This window comes from Gadus chalcogrammus, chromosome 8 (genome assembly GCF_026213295.1).
Source record: "Gadus chalcogrammus isolate NIFS_2021 chromosome 8, NIFS_Gcha_1.0, whole genome shotgun sequence".
Classification (NCBI taxonomy): domain Eukaryota; kingdom Metazoa; phylum Chordata; class Actinopteri; order Gadiformes; family Gadidae; genus Gadus; species Gadus chalcogrammus.
This window is the reverse complement of record NC_079419.1, coordinates 22,679,818-22,697,275: the sequence shown is the minus strand read 5'-3', so window position 1 is coordinate 22,697,275 and position 17,458 is coordinate 22,679,818. Positions and strand designations below refer to the sequence as shown.

Here is a 17,458-nt window from a genome sequence, read left to right as displayed (position 1 = left end):
TCACTATGCCTGAATGAGCGGGTTTGGGGCGTTAGAGCGCCCTCTGGTGGATTATTATTTTTTTTTTTATTAATTTATCGGCCATTATAAATGCCGATACCGAATAGTTTGAATAATGCCTAATATCGGCCGATAATATCGGCCTGCCGATATATCGGTCGGGCTCTAGTTTGTATTATTCAAAATTTTGACGCCAATATTTTCCCTTTTTCTGTAAATTTATATCGGCTCCAAATATCGGTTATCGGCCGCCTTGACAACTAATAATCTGTATCGGTCCTGAAAAAAACATATCGGTCTATCTCTAATCATAAGAACGCATCTCAAACTGCATCTCATAACCAACAAAGTTCTATCTATCGAAACACGCAGTGCTGATAGACAAACCATTTGATAGATACCACGATTCAATAGTCAGGAACAATATCATTGCGCACCTCATCTCTCTCAGTTCTGCAAATATTTACCAGTGGCGGCCAAACCGAACTACAAGCATCGAAACCTCTGAAGTACCCCAGGACTTCAATGATTGTGAGCAGAGTTTAATAGATTTCGTCTGCTTTCAAACGGTAGTTGTTGTTGGACTTTTTGATACAGTCGGACAAGGCCATGCACCCTCTCAACAACAAAATACAGAAGCAGGATGTATTCTGAGCCACACCAGGGACTGAAGCTGATTCTTTTTGATCCAGACATCGCAGGATTGTGTTTGCATTTGTATAGCCAGCCGACTGTTGATGCCCCGGCTCGAACTGTACGTAGCTGAATAGGGTAGGCCTATGCTACTGTATCGTTTTATTTTACAACGTCGGTCATAATGGTGGTACTTGAAGAGCCAAATATTATCTGAGGTTGTACGTACGAAAGTTAGCGAACCATTGGTTTATGTAATTATTCTGTTAGCTTTGATCCAAGGGCAGGCTCGTCCTAGCTGTGTCGAGGTGACCCTAAGCGAGACAGATAACCAGAAATGTCCTTGATGAGCCGATTGTAGCCTTGCATGGTTGACACTGTTGGTATGTGTATAAAACTGGTTGTAATCCACTTTGGATAAAACCATCTGCTAAATGTAATGCAAGTGCAGACCCTAAATCTACCCCTACTAAAGGATTTAGATTAGGATTCATAATATCATCCGGAGGCGCACACATCTTTTGGCCGTGATAGTCTATATCATATCATCAGATAATGACCCAGGTACTCATAAGCAGTTGTGCTATTGTCCTACAGTACTATTGGGCTACCAACTGACAACGCACTAGATGGTAATCTCTGCAACAAGAAATCCATTTCAGACTGAAATCTTCCACTTATTCTGTGTTCTAGCTTTATTTACTCTAACCAAATAGTATCCAGTGATTTTTTCATTTGCACAACAATCACACAGGTGTTATAACAGTTTGAGTTAAACTCAGTTTCCTTTGGATATCTTATTTTCAGAAAGAATAAAGTCTTTGCATTTGGGAGGGAGGGGCTTAAACTGGATATTAGGGTTGTACGATGCATTGTGAATCAGTTAAAAATCTATTTAAATGTGAATTTTAAAACCAGTTGAGAAAGATAAATGGGTTACAGGGCGTGAACTACTTTTGTTTACATGTGAATACCGGTCTGATGTTGGGCCACGATATGGATTTTGCTATACCATGGATATCTTTATATATTCATAAATTTGAATTTGGCATTTATATTGTTTTGTTTGAAATTCTAAATGGTTAGTAACTATCCATTTCAGGGTTTCCCCAGGTTTGATCAACCCAAATTTAAGACTTTTTTTAGACTTTTTTAAGACCACTTCAATGAAAATTCAGACCTACATCGCACCCATTAAGCGGTCGTAAAACGCGGTCGTGCATATGTTATTCATGTTTTTTTGGAACATATGAAACATTCATGTCAATACATTAATGAATGTGCCAAAGGATAAGTGTGCACTCAAAGCCTAGAGGCCTGATGTCTCTTAAGACCATGTACCCAGAAATGATAATAAAAGATTAAAAAAACAATACACAAAGTGATGGTGTGAAAGTGTAGCTGTATTTTTGGTTTAAATATCAAACTTTCAACACACAATATAAAATATAAACAAACAAACTCTTTTCAAATTTGTTAATGTTTGTCCCTATAAAACAATAATGGCAAAAAAAAACATGACGGTAACTCTTAAGTCAAACCCTCCAATCTGAAGGCTCTACTTAACCACTCCCCCTACTCACTTCCAGCAATGCAAAGCGAACAGAACTGAGGTGGGGAGGGCGTAGCTTAAGTAGTTTGTGACCGACCCAGAGGAACGCAACGCAAATTCAATGTGAACATGTATGAGGCTTTAATAAAATCCCAGACGATTTTGAAATTCCGCCCGGACACATTTCTTTTTAAAAGTGTCTCAAAAAGAGGGCATGTCCGGGCAAAAGAGGATGTCTGGTCACCTTTCGTAAGGGGAACCCATTTGATTCCTACCTGTTCCACTGTTAAATAGTGGCGCAAGTTGGTGGGCGCTATCCTGGTAAGTTCTCTGCGTGAGAAATAAGAAGTGTGGCGTGTGAGCGTGTGCATGGGTCGAATTGCGTGTGTCTCACGCCGAATGCGTGAGACTTTAGAGCCCTGCTTCCCCATGATGTGGCGTCTCCTCTCGACTGATTGTTTGTTGAGATTGCCGGCGCGAAAACCCAAAGTATTTTTCGCGCATGCTCCAATAAATGAGACGTTCTCTGACGTTACGCAAAACCCCGATACGCAAAACGCCCCCCATTTTCCCCTTGTGTTACAGTCCGGTTGACTACGAAAACATATCCTAGTAGGAAATTTAAGACCATCTTTAAAAAATTAAGACTTGGGTAACGCAATTTAAGACTTTTTCAGGCCTTAATTTAGGAACATGAAATTTAAGACATTTTTTTAGACTTTTAAGACCCCGCGGCTACCCTGCATTTGTTATTTGAATGAAAACATACTAATTTGGAGAAGAAAAAAGCATGTAGACCTAATCATTTTTGCTTCATTTGTGCATGCTACCTCAGTTCGACAAAATAGGTCTACTACATGCTACTTCAACTGCGTACTCTCATGCTCCATTTGCTGATGCAAATAGTTTTAACGTGTGACTAGACGTCATCGTTCATCAGGCGTGACTTGTGAAGTGCATTTTGTTTATGTTAACGTTTCAGTTTTGGAAAAAAAAGATGATGTATTTGGATGTGCTTGTTCTCTTTTTAGGGACCATGGCACGGTATCCAACCTGCATTCCCATCCCAAGTCTTTTGTCAGGGCATGCTCTCACTCCGCATTCATTTAAAAAGGGACTCCGTTATCAATGGTACTCTGATTGCATCAAGATCACACCACCTTATTCTCATTGCACAATCTTTTTGGAATCATTATTAGCCATTGCATTTACTATATTTCTTTTATCAAATGTTTCTGGCCTTTACAATTAAGAAGAGACACTGATAATGGGTGGCAATAGTTTTCGGTGTCATAAGTGCCAAGAATTTGATCAGTGCTCGAGAATAAGGAGGTCTCCTTATGAAGTCCACTTCAGAGAACCCCAGAAAATTAACTTATGGCCGGTTCAGACTACACGATTCTCAGACATTCCTCCACGATTTAACATGTCACACTATAAGATCACAGAGCCAGGAAATTGGGCCTTGTCTCGTAGTAAGACTGGCCAGACTACAAGATTCGAGGGTGCGATGCTCTCTCTCTCTCTTTGTATCATCCACGTTTGCAAGATATTTTGAAAATCTAGGATTTAGAACTAACATAAATGCTTTTTACATTTTTGTCATAAAGGTTCCAGTAGTTTTTATATCTGCTCAATGCGGGAATTCCTCACAGTAGTTGCGTTGCGCGTGACATGAACTATACAAAGTAGACGCAGCAACACCGAGCTTAGCAACAAAGCGTCAACAATGGATCCCGAGTACCTAGCACTAGGCATTATGCTGGCGGCCTGTGAAGATCTGAATAAGATAAGATAACATAAGATAGTCCTTTATTAATCCCCCTTGGGAGAAATTCACAGGTGACCAGCAGTACAGTGGGAAAAGAGAAGTGCGAAAAAACAGTATATATACAATACATTTACTAATTGAAAATAAATTATAGTACAAAACTATTTTAATAAGATTAAGATAAAACAAACATACTATATACATGTAACTCTCCGTTTGTAGGTGACCTGTGTGTTAAGTAAATAAATAAGTACGATGAAATATGAGGTATAATATAAAAATAAGTATAAATATAAATGTGCCAAATGTGCAGGGACCCTGAAGTAATCGAAAAATTTTGTAAATAAATAACAAATAACAAGGTTTACAATAGGTGCAGTCCTTAGGTGTGCGGTTTAGTCCTTAAACAGGTCTGGATAAAGGAGCTGTTGGGGCTTTGGGGACGTTGGGAGCGGGGGGTTGAGGTGTTATAAAGTCTGATAGCTGATGGGATGAAAGAGCCCCCCAAGCGCTTTGAGGCACGTGGCTGAGAGAGTCTGTGGCTGAATGTGCTCCTGAGTTGCCTCAGCTCAGCGTAGAGAGGGTGAGAGGGATTGTCCATGATCGCCTGCAGCTTCCCCCTCATCCTCCTCTCTTTCACAGCCTCCACACAGTCCAGCTTCATCCCCACCACAGAGCTCGCCTTCCTCACCAGCTTATTCATCTTGCTGGCACCACCGCTCCCGATGCCTCCTCCCCAGCACACTACAGCAAAGAAGGTGGCACTGGCTACCACAGACTGGTAGAACATCTGTAGTAGCCTAGTGCACACCTTGAAAGACCTGAGCCTCCTCAGGAAGAACAGCCTACTCTGTCCCTTCCTGTAGAGGGCCTCAGTGTTGTCTGACCAGTCTAATTTATTGTTCAGGTGCACCCCAAGGAACTTGTAGGTGTCCACCATCTCCACCTCCTCCCCGTTTATATAAACAGGTATTGGGGTGCTCTTTCTGCGCCGGAAGTCCACCACCAGCTCCTTGGTTTTCCCGGTGTTGAGCTGAAGGTGGTTCCCGTCACACCATCCCACAAAGTTCTCAACTAGTTCCCTATACTCTTCCTCCCTATTGTCTGTGATGCATCCAACAATGGAGGAGTCGTCAGAGAACTTCTGCAGATGGCATGCTCGGGAGTTGTAGCAGAAATCCGAGGTGTAGAGGGAGAACAAAAACTGTGAAAGTACAGTTCCCTGGGGTGTGCCGGTGTTGCTGGTCACCACGTCTGACAAGCAGTGTCGCAGCCTAACATACTGCGGCCTGTCCGTGAGGTAGTTTGAAATCCATGCCACCATGTCAGGATCCACCTTCATCACATGGAGCTTCTCCACCAGCCGGACTGGCTGGACGGTGTCGAAAGCACTGGAGAAGTCGAAGAACATGATTCTAATCATGCTCTGCGGCCTCTCCAAGTGCGTGTAAGCACTGTGAAGCAGGCAGATGATGGCGTCCTCCACGCCGATGTCGGTCTGGTACGCAAACTGCAGTGGGTCCAGGCAGTCATGCACCAAGGGCCTGAGGTGCTCCAGGACCATCCTCTCGAAGATTTTCATGACGTGTGACGTTAGAGCCACAGGTCTGAAGTCTTTTGGAGCGCTGGGTCGTCCCTTCTTCGGGACAGGGACTACGCAGGATGTCTTCCAGAGTGTTGGCACCTTTTTCAACCTCAGGGAGAGGCCGAAAAGATGCGTGAACACTCCTGCCAGCTGCTCTGCACAAATCTTGAGCACCCTCGGGCTGATGTCGTCCGGTCCTCTTGCCTTGTATGTCCTGATCCTGGTGAGCTGCCGTCTCACGCAGCTGGTGTTGATGATGGGGTTTGTTGTTGCTGGGGTCACTGGGATAGTTGGGGGTGTGATGAGGGGATGACTGATCCCTGGGCTTGACATTGGTCCAGCCACCTTAGAAGTGAGGAAAGGGAGAGAGAGAGAGGGTGGTGCTGGGAGGGGAGGTACAAAAGCTGCCATCCCCGGGTCTTGTGGTATAGCAGAGAGATGAGTAGTGCAGGAGGGGGAGGGGGGTGTTGGTCTGGCCCCAGTTGGTGAGTCAAATCTGTTAAAAAACAGGTTTAGCTCGTCGGCCCGTTCCTTTGTCCCTTCCTGTGATCCTCCAGCATTTTTCATGCCAGTGATGGTTCTCAACCCCGCCCACACCTCTCGGGGGTTGTTCTTCTGCAGCTTCCCCTCTATTCTGTTCTTGTAGCAGTCTTTAGCCCTCCTCAGTTCCCTCCTCAGCTCTCTCTGTATTTCCCTCTGTGTGTCCTTATTGTCTCCTGCCATGAAGGCTCTCCTCTTCCGGTTCAACAGGACTTTGATGTCCCTGTTGATCCAGGGTTTGCTGTTGGGGAAGCAGCGAACCTTCTTGGTGGGGACAACACTCTCCTCACAGAACTTTATATAGTCTGTGACGCATTGAGTGAGACCCTCAATATCGTCGCCGTAGTCTTCCTGAAACATCTCCCAGTCTGTTGTCCTGTAGCACTCCATCAGGGCCTCCTCAGCCTCCACAGACCACTGCTGTACAGTCCTGGTGGTGATTGGCTGTCTCCTCACAAGAGGTTTGTATATAGGAGACAGTTGTATCAAGCAGTGGTCTGATTTGCCCAGGGGGGGGGAGAGCTGTTGCACTGTATACCTCCTTAACATTGGCATACAGTAAGTCCAATGTCTTGTCCCCTCTGGTGCTGCAGGTCACATACTGAGTGAAGTCAGTCAATGTCTTTGAGATGTTAACATGGTTGAAGTCTCCATTCACTATAATGAGAGCGTTGAATGGCATCTTCACTGTTTTTAAACATGTTTTAAAAGATTCACGTGCTCCTGTCTGGCTGGTTAGCCGTGATAGTCCGCAGCTGTGGCTCGTGGGCTAATTGAGCCACACCCATTCTGGTGCTCTTTAAGAGGGCCAGAGTTTTAGACTGGGAAGGGGGGAGTTGTGCAAGTGACTCGACAGTTGTGCTGTGTTTTAAGGAAAAAGGGATGCTTTTTAACAACAACAATTTGCATGAAGAAAGCTCTTTTTCACATTTGGTGGCAGTGGTGGGATATTCCTCTAGCCGAGTGGAGGAGACCCACATTTTGAAAAACATTGTTTGAGGAGCTTCGTGGTGGACCGCGGTGATGAAGAGCAGGTAGACGAAGAGTCCTGCTAGGAGAAGAGATCACTGGGGAAGTTGAACTGCTGTCATGTGGGGTTGGCCAAAGCCTGAAGGAGGAATAACTCGGTAACTCTTTGTTGCTGACGGGAGCTATTGCCAAGCCTTCGCAGAACAGCAGTGGCGGAGTACTTACTGCGAAGAGTGGTGTTTCGCCAAGAAGGAGGGTTCTTGGAATGGAGATGGGCGGTCACCAGAGACTTTTTGAACTGTTTATTTAGCACACATGACTGTCTTGCACAATATTTTACCTTTTTTTATCTAATGCGCTTGTAACTTTGTTTTAGGGATGGGCATAATTAATCGATGCTCGATAATCGATCGTTAAGAAATGCGTCGATCAATTTATATTGTTATCGATCAAAAGGACGTTGTGTTGCATACTGTGAGTCTTGAAGCATTTAATTGAATATCACTATGTGGGAGAAATACCACCCTGCCGACTGTTGGAAAGTGAATGGAAGAAGGTTCCTGTCAAAGTTAGCGCGACAATACCTCTGCATCCCCGCAACTTCGGTCCCGTCAGAGCGGGTGTTTTCTGCTGCTGGACTGACAGTTACAAGGCTGCGTTCGCGTCTGACCCGCGAGCATGTTAACATGCTTATATTCCTAAATAAAAATATGTAGGCTGGAGTTATGCTATGGATAGTTGGGACAGTCACCACCGTATGTGAGTCGCTCTTTTTTTTCTTAATGTGTTGTCTCTCGCTCCGCTTTTCTTTCGGCTTGGTGCCTCTTCATTGGAGTCGTTACATTTTGCCAAAACGGATATTTTAGCAACAAGTTCAGCCTTATATATGTTCAATAAGGTATTGCTTTTAGATAGACTAGTTCATGCAATTGTTTGTAAATGGGTGGCTCATCTTTTTGTTGCGAGGCTTTTCCGTGCGCCGGCTGCAGCCTATAGGCATTATATGTCGGCCTTTTTTCCCCCGTTTTTCAAAACAGTTATACCGTTTAATGCCCACTTTTAGCCAACTGCCTTTGTTTGATTATTGTTGTCCGATAAGTTGGCTACTTATTGTAATTGGAGTAGGCTACAGATTTAGTCTTGTTGAATCGTTTCCAAACTTTTAAGAGCGCCTATAGGCGCATTGTTCGGACTTTACGAGCGCCGCATAGGCCTATAACCTATAATGCCTGTATTTATTATTTTAAAACTGTTAAACAGTTGTAGGTCTTCAAGTTAACTGTATTGTATTAATGTTGGCCCATACATTATTGTTGGAATAAAGATTTCATTGATAAAAACATGCTGCATTTTCTACCAACGGGAATTTCAATATAGCCTAGAAAAAAGTTAATGATTAATCGATAATTGATCGATAACTAGCGATGCTCGATCAAGGAAATTTCTTCAAATGCCCATCCCTACTTTGTTTACAAGCTTAAAAGAGGGGGAAGGTAATGTGAAGATCTGAATGGCATCTTCACTGTTGTTAAACATGTTTTAAAAGATTCACGTGCTCCTGTCTGGCTGGTTAGCCGTGATAGTCCGCAGCTGTGGCTCGTGGGCTAATTGAGCCACACCCATTCTGGTGCTCTTTAAGAGGGCCAGAGTTTTAGACTGGGAAGGGGGGAGTTGTGCAAGTGACTCGACAGTTGTGCTGTGTTTTAAGGAAAAAGGGATGCTTTTTAACAACAACAATTTGCATGAAGAAAGCTCTTTTTCACACGGCCCTTTGCACAGAGACGGTTTATGATAGCTATTAGCACGTCAACAGCTGATGGCTCCAAACTTACCGGGTAGGTCAAGGGTGTCGGCTATTTCTCGCCAGGCTGTATCCCTTTTCATCCTATCGTGAAAGTCCTTCACGGACACGTCAAAAATGCAGGGACGTTGCTGCCACATTTCCAAAGTTGTCTCCATTATATTGCTGCATTTTCTATAGTTTTCTTTATTAGCATTCTTCTTGTTATTGATCGCATTCATTTTTGCAGTAGTTACGCCTACTCAGCGTAGTGCAGTGAAGTCAGTTGGTAAACACTGCGCTTGAGCTCCAGCTGTTCGCGGGCTTCCCTCACGCAACTGGGGGCGTGGTTCCCTCACGTCAACAATGTATACGTCATGCGATTCCCCAAAAAATTCTGAAGTGACAAACTTTTCGTTGTGGGGTTTTCGAACGTCGCAGACGAAAACATCGCAGATCGCAAGCATGTCACATTACAAGCCCCCTTGTTGCCGACCTGTCAATATGGTGTACGATTCGCAAATTTGTCTGCGACGAAAGATTCGGGGCAAAATCGGGCTGAAATCGTGCAGTCTGAACTGGCCATTAGAGGGCCCATCAAGGAACTCTGAAATTGTTACATTTCAGAATGCCACTTTTGCAGGTGCTGGTCGAGCCATTTCATATAATGGATGTAAATGGGGAAAAAACGCTGACTTCAACCATACAAAAGGCTGGTTATTGCCAGGTACCTCACAATTCAATTCAATTCTTTAGGTCTTGATTCGATTTCGATTTGATATTGATCCAATTTAGGGATGGGCGTGAGGAATCGATTAATCGAGTACTCCTCGTTACAAATGAACTCGGTTGGTGGACAGGCAAACTCGAGTTTGCATATACACACAAACAAAGTTTTCTGAAGCAAATGTATCAATTTTCTGTGCGGCGCCACGCATGCCGTGGGCACAAAGAAAATGAAATGTATCAAATTTCTGTGTGGCGTGTTCCGTGACGTGTGCAGGCACGCCAGAATTCAAAAAGTTAAGAGATGGCGGTTAAACAAAGCGCAGCGAAGAATTGAAATACTTTAAAGAAATAGGAGATCATAGGGTAAAATGTAAAATATGCCAAGCGAAATCGAGCTACCAGAGTAGCTCAAGTACTATGCGGCAACATATGCTCCTGAAACACAACGGTGAGTTTGGGAAAGCAGACCTGCAGCAACCAAGTGTGTCGGCTATTTTCACCGCCGCAAGATGCAGCTGTAATACCGGCCGTGTAGAGAAGATCACAAGGCTGAGTATTTCCATAGTCCATTTGCTGCCGTTTTATTTGCAGCTTTAAATTATTTGCAATGGTTAGGCTACTTGTTTTGTTTTTGTTTTTTTTAAACTGTTACAGGCCTTGGTTCGACGTGATTTAAATTGTCAGACGCATATTTATTTTTGTAAGGAAAATGTGTTTTGAACGTTTTCAAAATACTCAAATAACTCTGACTGTTTTGATGGAGAATAAGCATTACATGTTTGGTTGGTAATACTGCCGTTCATCATCAGGCATATTCCTGTTGCAGATGCGTTGCATTCTAAAAATAGATTAGATTAAACGAGTACTCGATTGATCCTCGAGGAATTCCTTCGATCACTCGAGTTTGGAATTTACTACTCGTGCCCATCCCTAATCCAATTGCTTCGATATCGATTCAATAATACGTGCAGATGACAAAAATACCCAAATATTATATAGAATTAACCATTTCAAAATGAATGAACCATTTCATTGTTTTTAAACTATTAATAATCATAACATGGACAAATGTAAAAGGGCATGAACATTTAGGCATACGCCCTTCTAGATTACAATGACTGAGTATGATTTTTTTTTTTTCTCAATCCATATTGAATCGAGAACAAATAAAATGCAGTGCATTGATGAATCGATATTTTTACCCAGCCCTACAATCAACTCAGTTTTGTCAAAGTTGGTGCGAGCATAGTAAAGGACCTCTTTGCAGCAGGGGGCAGCATAGCTCACATTCAAACTAAAACCATCAGCCCCATTCTTCAATCAATTCGCTTCAGAGCAGCCCAGGGACTTGAAACTTACTGTACTCACTTATTAGCCGTGCTAACATAAGCATGTCAGCATGTTCATGGAATATTTCTCATGCAACCACGTGCATTTTCTGAAGAAAATGCACATGCGGCATGTCTAGTTGGGATTTGTTTTACAGACTTTATTGTGAAATGTAGGAGACGTATAATTTTGAGAGGCAAAAATGACTGAAGATGATGAATGATAACCAATCAAGGAGTTGAGAACTCACACAATGCATGTCCAACGCAAACAAACTTATTGTATTTAGATGCAGGCTTTACTTTAGCCCTTAGTGTCAAATTGGATTTATTTGTTTAACAGACATTGATTATAGTTGGTTTGTTCCTGGCAAGATAGAACCCACAAAACTATATTTCATTCGTTTTGGTTTGCCAGTCGCGAGTCGCCTCATTCTGACCCAAGCAACCAATTCAATTTGATATTTTCCCTCTTTTTGCTACCTAATCTTCAGAGTTAATTTAAAATGATTTACAGCAACAAAAACAGGCCTCTATAAAATCACACATTCACCACAACACATATCACTCAAGTCAAAGACACCACTGCGAATGCACTGCACTGGTAACACGGATTCTTGATACCGTCAGACAACTTTCCAATGAATCTTATTATATGGCAACTTACCCCTTTCGGTTCTTTGACCACAAGGTGTGTGATGTTCTTGTTTAGATTCAGCTGGCAGTCTCCTCCGTAGAATGTAACATAAGCCCAAAGAGCGTTGAGATCATCAGGCAGCTAGTCCATGAACAACAGAATTTAGTAAATCAATCAACTTTTCACAGATACAAATATTTTTTCTAGTCCGACTGGAGTTTCATATAGATTCAGTTATAAATTAATCTATCTGAAAATAAAAACCTAAATCGCATATACGGACAGCTGGATATTTGTTTATAAATGCATTTTGTTTATCTGCATTTGGACACGTTACAAACACAGTAGAGTAAATAGTTCTCAAATAAATTAAGACTATACCTGAAAGAAAGGTCAGTTCAGTGAAGTTTATCAAAGATGTTAACAATGGTTGTGTCATGAAATGTCTACCAATGTACTACTATACATGATCAACTCTTACTTTTGGAAGACAAGCTGTTACTCCAAAAAATATCTGTCCGGACTCTGGGGAAAATCCAGTAACTCTGGAGAAATTTCTGTTAAGGTAGAAACCACAATAGCAAATGTAAAAGTACATCTTTGTTACAATTAGTTATGCATTTTCATGCAATGTGAAACCAATTCAAACAATGGGCTATTGAAGGATACGGCAGAAGATCTCCACAGCGAACCGATAGGATCACCCAGGAGGGCTAAAAAGAGAAAGAGAAAACTGTTAATTCAGCATGTACGCACAGAAAACTAAGTCTAAAAAAACTAAACAGGATTAAAAGAGGTTAAACATTCATGTGGGGACAGAAAAAAGTTATTATTTGCAAAGCACTTACATCGGTAAATGATAATAATATACATTTTACTGACTACCATGTCCATGATTGTGTAGAATAACATATTTCAAGAATGAGACACATATTTAAAAGGTCCCATGACATGAAAATCTCAATTTATGAGGTTTTCTAACATAAATATGAGTTCCCCTAGCCTGCCTATGGTCCCCCAGTGGCTAAAACTTGCGTTTGGTGTAAAACGAGCACTAGCTGTTCTGCTCGCCTTTGAAAAAACGGAGGCTCAAGCGCGCTGATTTGGAAATCTGTGCTCATGACGTCATGAGGAATCTCAGCTCCTCCCCTTACTCTGCCTGGCCCGCCCAGAGACGTTGGCCCGCCAATGAGACTCGACCGTGCGAGCGCCACATGTGTGTGTGTGTGTGTGTGTGTGTGAATACACACACTGTAACGCAAGTGTCTCTTGTCGGTTCTTTGACGTGTCTTGTATTTCCACAACAAGACTGTCGTGGGGGTTATCTGAGCCATGGTTGAGAAGGAATTGGGGGAAAGGAACTTTGGTTTGACTCGCTGAAGTACATGAACTGCGACATGCCGCCGGTTGCCGCGCGGCACCATCGCCCGGCAGCGGGCAGCCGGCAGCAGGCAGCGCGCGGTTCAGTCGACTTCAGGTTGATGTGAAAGTGGAAGAACCAGAGACGTCGCAGAACCCGACAAAGTCGTTTGTGATTCATAATATCGTCTGGAGGCGCACACAATATGTTATATGATATAGATATCTATGTATTATATGATATTATTTAGATATAGAGCTCCAGGACTGTAACGCAAGTGTTGTACACTTCCTTGTTATTTGGATAACCGTTCTGCTGTTGGTGTGATGGCGCATCACGTCGGACTCTCGTCTCTGGTATTTCTACAACGAGACTCATATTGGGGGTTATCTCAGCCAAGGTTGAGAATGAATTGGGGGGAAGGAACTTTGGCTTTGACTCCCTCAAGACCATGAACCACGACAAGGAGGAGAAAGGGATCTTTGCCGGGCAGCGCTTATGCACCTCCGCCTCCGGCGGTGGTCCCTCAGCGGGGCTCAAGCGGGAGACATTCGCCGCCAACAATCCCTTTCTCCTCCATGTCGTGGTTCATGTTCTTGAGGGAGTCAAAGCCAAAGTTCCTTCCCCCCAATTCATTCTCAACCATGGCTGAGATAACCCCCAATACGAGTCTCGTTGTAGAAATACCAGAGACGAGAGTCCGACGTGATGCGCCATCACACCAACAGCAGAACGGTTATCCAAATAACAAGGAAGTGTACAACACTTGCGTTACAGTCCTGGAGCTCTATATCTAAATAATATCATATAATACATAGATATCTATATCATATAACATATTGTGTGCGCCTCCAGACGATATTATGAATCACAAACGACTTTGTCGGGTTCTGCGACGTCTCTGGTTCTTCCACTTTCACATCAACCTGAAGTCGACTGAACCGCGCGCTGCCGGCTGCCCGCTGCCGGGCGATGGTGCCTCGCGGCAACCGGCGGCATGTCGCAGTTCATGTACTTCAGCGAGTCAAACCAAAGTTCCTTTCCCCCAATTCCTTCTCAACCATGGCTCAGATAACCCCCACGACAGTCTTGTTGTGGAAATACAAGACAAGTCACAGAACCAACAAGAAACACTTGCGTTACAGTGTGTATTCACATTGATGTGGACGTTGAAGAACCAGGAACGTCGGAGAACCCAACGCGGTCGTTTGAGATTCATAATATCGGCTCACACAGCTTTTGGCCGTGATAATATATATTATATGATATAGATATCTGTGTAGGCCAGGGGTGCCCAACCTTTTTTGACCCAAGATCTACTTTTCAAGTAGCCAACCTCCCGAGATCTACCAGCAAACCTACCTTCAAGCGGGGGGGGGGGGGGGGGGGGGAGTAAAGAACAATTGTTGAGGGGGGGGGGGGGGGGGGGGTAGAGAACAATTGTTGACGGGGGGGGGGGGGGGGGGGGTGGCTTGTATCGTGAACCTACGGACTTCAGTGGGGGTTTCATTCCGTCTGCGCACGGCACCTTCTCAACGATAATCAATAATCTTCCTCCCACTCAGGGTGAAAATGGTAGGTCTTAGCTTATTTCCCCTCAGCCATGCCAACGTTTAGGAGTGTGTAACTACTGCTGACGGCTTTCAACTGCTGTTAACAGCACATGCGCTACCGCGCGTATATGTCCCGCGCAAATTTAATTTTATTTAAAAAAAAAATAATAATTTTTTTTTTTTTTTTTCTTCATCCCTCGCGATCGACTTGGGATCTGTCGGCGATCTACTGGTAGACCGCGATCGACTGGTTGGGCACCCCTGGTGTAGGCTATATGATAATATTTAGATATAGAGCTCCAGGACTCCCGTGTGTTCTAGAATATTTACAGAACACGGCTAAAGGGTGTGCGCCTCGCCATTGCGATACATCCACTGTAAACAGAGCGCATGGTGGCTGCAAGCTGCTCAGGGCCACACCCCCACCCTCCTCCTTGACACGCCCACCGAAACAGCGCATTTGGGGGAAGCTCAATGTGCGACTGGCTCGGAGTGGCTGTAACTCTGCACCATGGCTGAATTTAGGGAACGTCTTTGAATACTGTGTTAGTTGCCCACTAATACCTATATTAAAGAATACATAAAATAGCATGTCATGGGACCTTTAAAACAAAATAGCCTAACTGCTATCATACCCTTTGCAACAATGTTGAAACCAAATTATGTGTTGGTGTATTTTTGGGCTTTGTGAAAAATAACAAGAGCTGTGATAACTGAGCTGCTAAGTCTTTATGGTTGACATTAATATAGAGATGACAATACATATATGAAGGCTGCCAACGCTCTTTAGAAAAAGATCACACTACAGTTACAACAGGAGACTGTCCATCTTTAACTCACCTTTACCACAGGCAGATCAAAGACTTCTCGTGACTCGCCAACCTCTGGGTTGTCCCCATCCTCTGCAATAATATGCGTGGCCAAGGCATTGTAAGACACCTCCTTGCCTTTCCCAGCTTTAAGCAGCTTAACTACCTATAATGGCCAAAGCATATTGAACAAAAATACATAACCAAAATATAGATCTTAGCAAATACAGAAGTTCAACGACAGTAGATCGAACGTGATCCAGAGCTGACAGCACCACAGAGCTTGCATTCTAAATAAATGGGTACAACACATGTATACAAGACAACAACTAGGAATCACAGGCAAGCATAGTATCTGTGCGTTTCGACTGCTCTGGTTGGAATCTTGAGTGGATAAAAGTGAATATCAAAGCAATAGTTCACACATTAATTGTCATCTGATTTCACCTCAATCACTAATTATTACAAGGGGATATGATGAAAATACCAACACAATTATATTAGTTCTACGTATTTCAAAATAACACATGAACTAGTTAGCAGAGGGAGAAGCTATCGATATCAAAGTGTCACACTACGAACTAACCTAATCCATGCTAAATGAATCAGCACCAGAAATTAAGGTTATTCTCAATAAAAAATACGGCCAAAACGGTCACATATATGTTGGTCACTTTTCAAATATAAACAATGTAGGCAGTGACAGCAGCTTGCTTATCCCGAATAGCCCGATAGCATGTTAGTGGCTAGCCTATCCAATAGATGTCATGTTGGTGAAACTAGCTGGTTAGCATGCTAGGTAAGAAGCTACAAGCTAAGGTCCAAAGCCTTACCGTCTCATCAATGTCCCCGACCACGTAGAATTTGACATCTTTAAAAAGTTCTTCAGGGACCTTTGACTCTTCGTCAGACATGATTGTCCATGAATAGGTGACCACGGTGAGTTGAAAGGAGAGGAGATAGACCAAATATCCAGAGGCTAACAGGTCCGCCGCCACTCGTACACTAAAGCCGCTCTAGCGCCAAATCCAGAGTGGACGACACCATGCTGACATGGACAGGGGTGCTACCTCTTTTCAAAACATGTAATACCTTGCTCTGTCGAAATAACTCCACTATATGTTGTATTTCGCTATTAACTCTTCATTAAATCGTCTAAGTCACGGTAAAGAATTTTTCCAATACATATATATATGAATGATTATTATTAAGAATGACCAATTACACCCCTATGACGTGTAGCGCTATGTGTTGCGAGATATAGCACTGTCCGGGTTGGAGATAATAATCCGCCAGATTACATTTATTTGGACGTGCGGTTTTAGTTTTTTAGTCTGCTCGGTTTGCCTGTATTATTATTATCATGAATCGAAAACGAAAATGGAAATAGGCAATACAACAATGCATTCATTAAAATAAACATACTGGGGTTTGTTGGTAGAGAATAGTGGATTGGAGACAGGTGTTCTCTTTGATGAAAAGGGCTTACTTTACATCAAACCTATAAATTATTAAGAATGACCACAATTATTATTACCACAATGACCACAATTATTAATTATTACCACTATTGCTTGCCATGGCGGCGGCGCACATAGTTGCAGCGGCCCGGAGCTCTGGGATGGCATGTTTTTTTGTACTTTTTGGTAGCACTTAATATTATTTCACACAGCTTTTCACACTGCTTTCAAACCCAACAATGAAGTACAGCCGGAATTAAAGCCCAACAACAATCCATTTCGACAACTTCCAGCGGACTTCACCATCCAGCACTCCTGAGGCTGAGAAGCGGAGGAGGAGACGCTGTGCGCGGCTGCAGATCCGACTGGAACTAGCTTCACAAAAACACATCGAGAACTGCTGCAGCTTAATCTTTACGGAAACCTGGCTGGAGAACAAGACCCCGGACTCGGCTATTGAGCTAGATGGCCGCACTGCCTATCGAGCAGATAGAACAGCAGACATGGCTTTGTTGCCATGGCGGCGCCGGCGGCGCACATCGATGCAACGGCCCAGAGCTCCCAAAATCTGGCATGTTTTTTGGTAATTTTTGGTAGCACTTAATATTATTCCACACAGTTTTTCACACTGCTTTTAAACCCCGACAATGAAGTACAGCCGAAATTAACTTTTAAAGCTCAACAACGCTCCATTTCGCCAACTCCCAGCGGACTTCACCATCCCAGCCGAAATCACCAGATCACCATCCAGC

The 17,458-nt window shown here is 43.3% G+C and overlaps 1 protein-coding gene across 2 annotated transcripts in view; it reads right to left on the bottom strand.

The window, feature by feature from the left end:
* Positions 1 to 16,299, bottom strand: part of paxip1 (PAX interacting (with transcription-activation domain) protein 1) — a 65,322-nt gene extending 49,023 nt beyond the window's left edge. For both annotated transcript variants that reach the window (XM_056597075.1, XM_056597076.1), the window contains exons 1-5: positions 16,080 to 16,299; positions 15,278 to 15,412; positions 12,194 to 12,237; positions 12,006 to 12,069; positions 11,555 to 11,665 (exon numbers count right to left, since the gene is read on the bottom strand). In XM_056597075.1, the coding sequence (XP_056453050.1) occupies positions 11,555 to 11,665; positions 12,006 to 12,069; positions 12,194 to 12,237; positions 15,278 to 15,412; positions 16,080 to 16,160 (435 nt within the window). In that variant the 5' untranslated portion in view covers positions 16,161 to 16,299. The remainder of the gene's footprint in view (positions 1 to 11,554; positions 11,666 to 12,005; positions 12,070 to 12,193; positions 12,238 to 15,277; positions 15,413 to 16,079) is intronic.
* Positions 16,300 to 17,458: the final 1,159 nt, after the last annotated feature.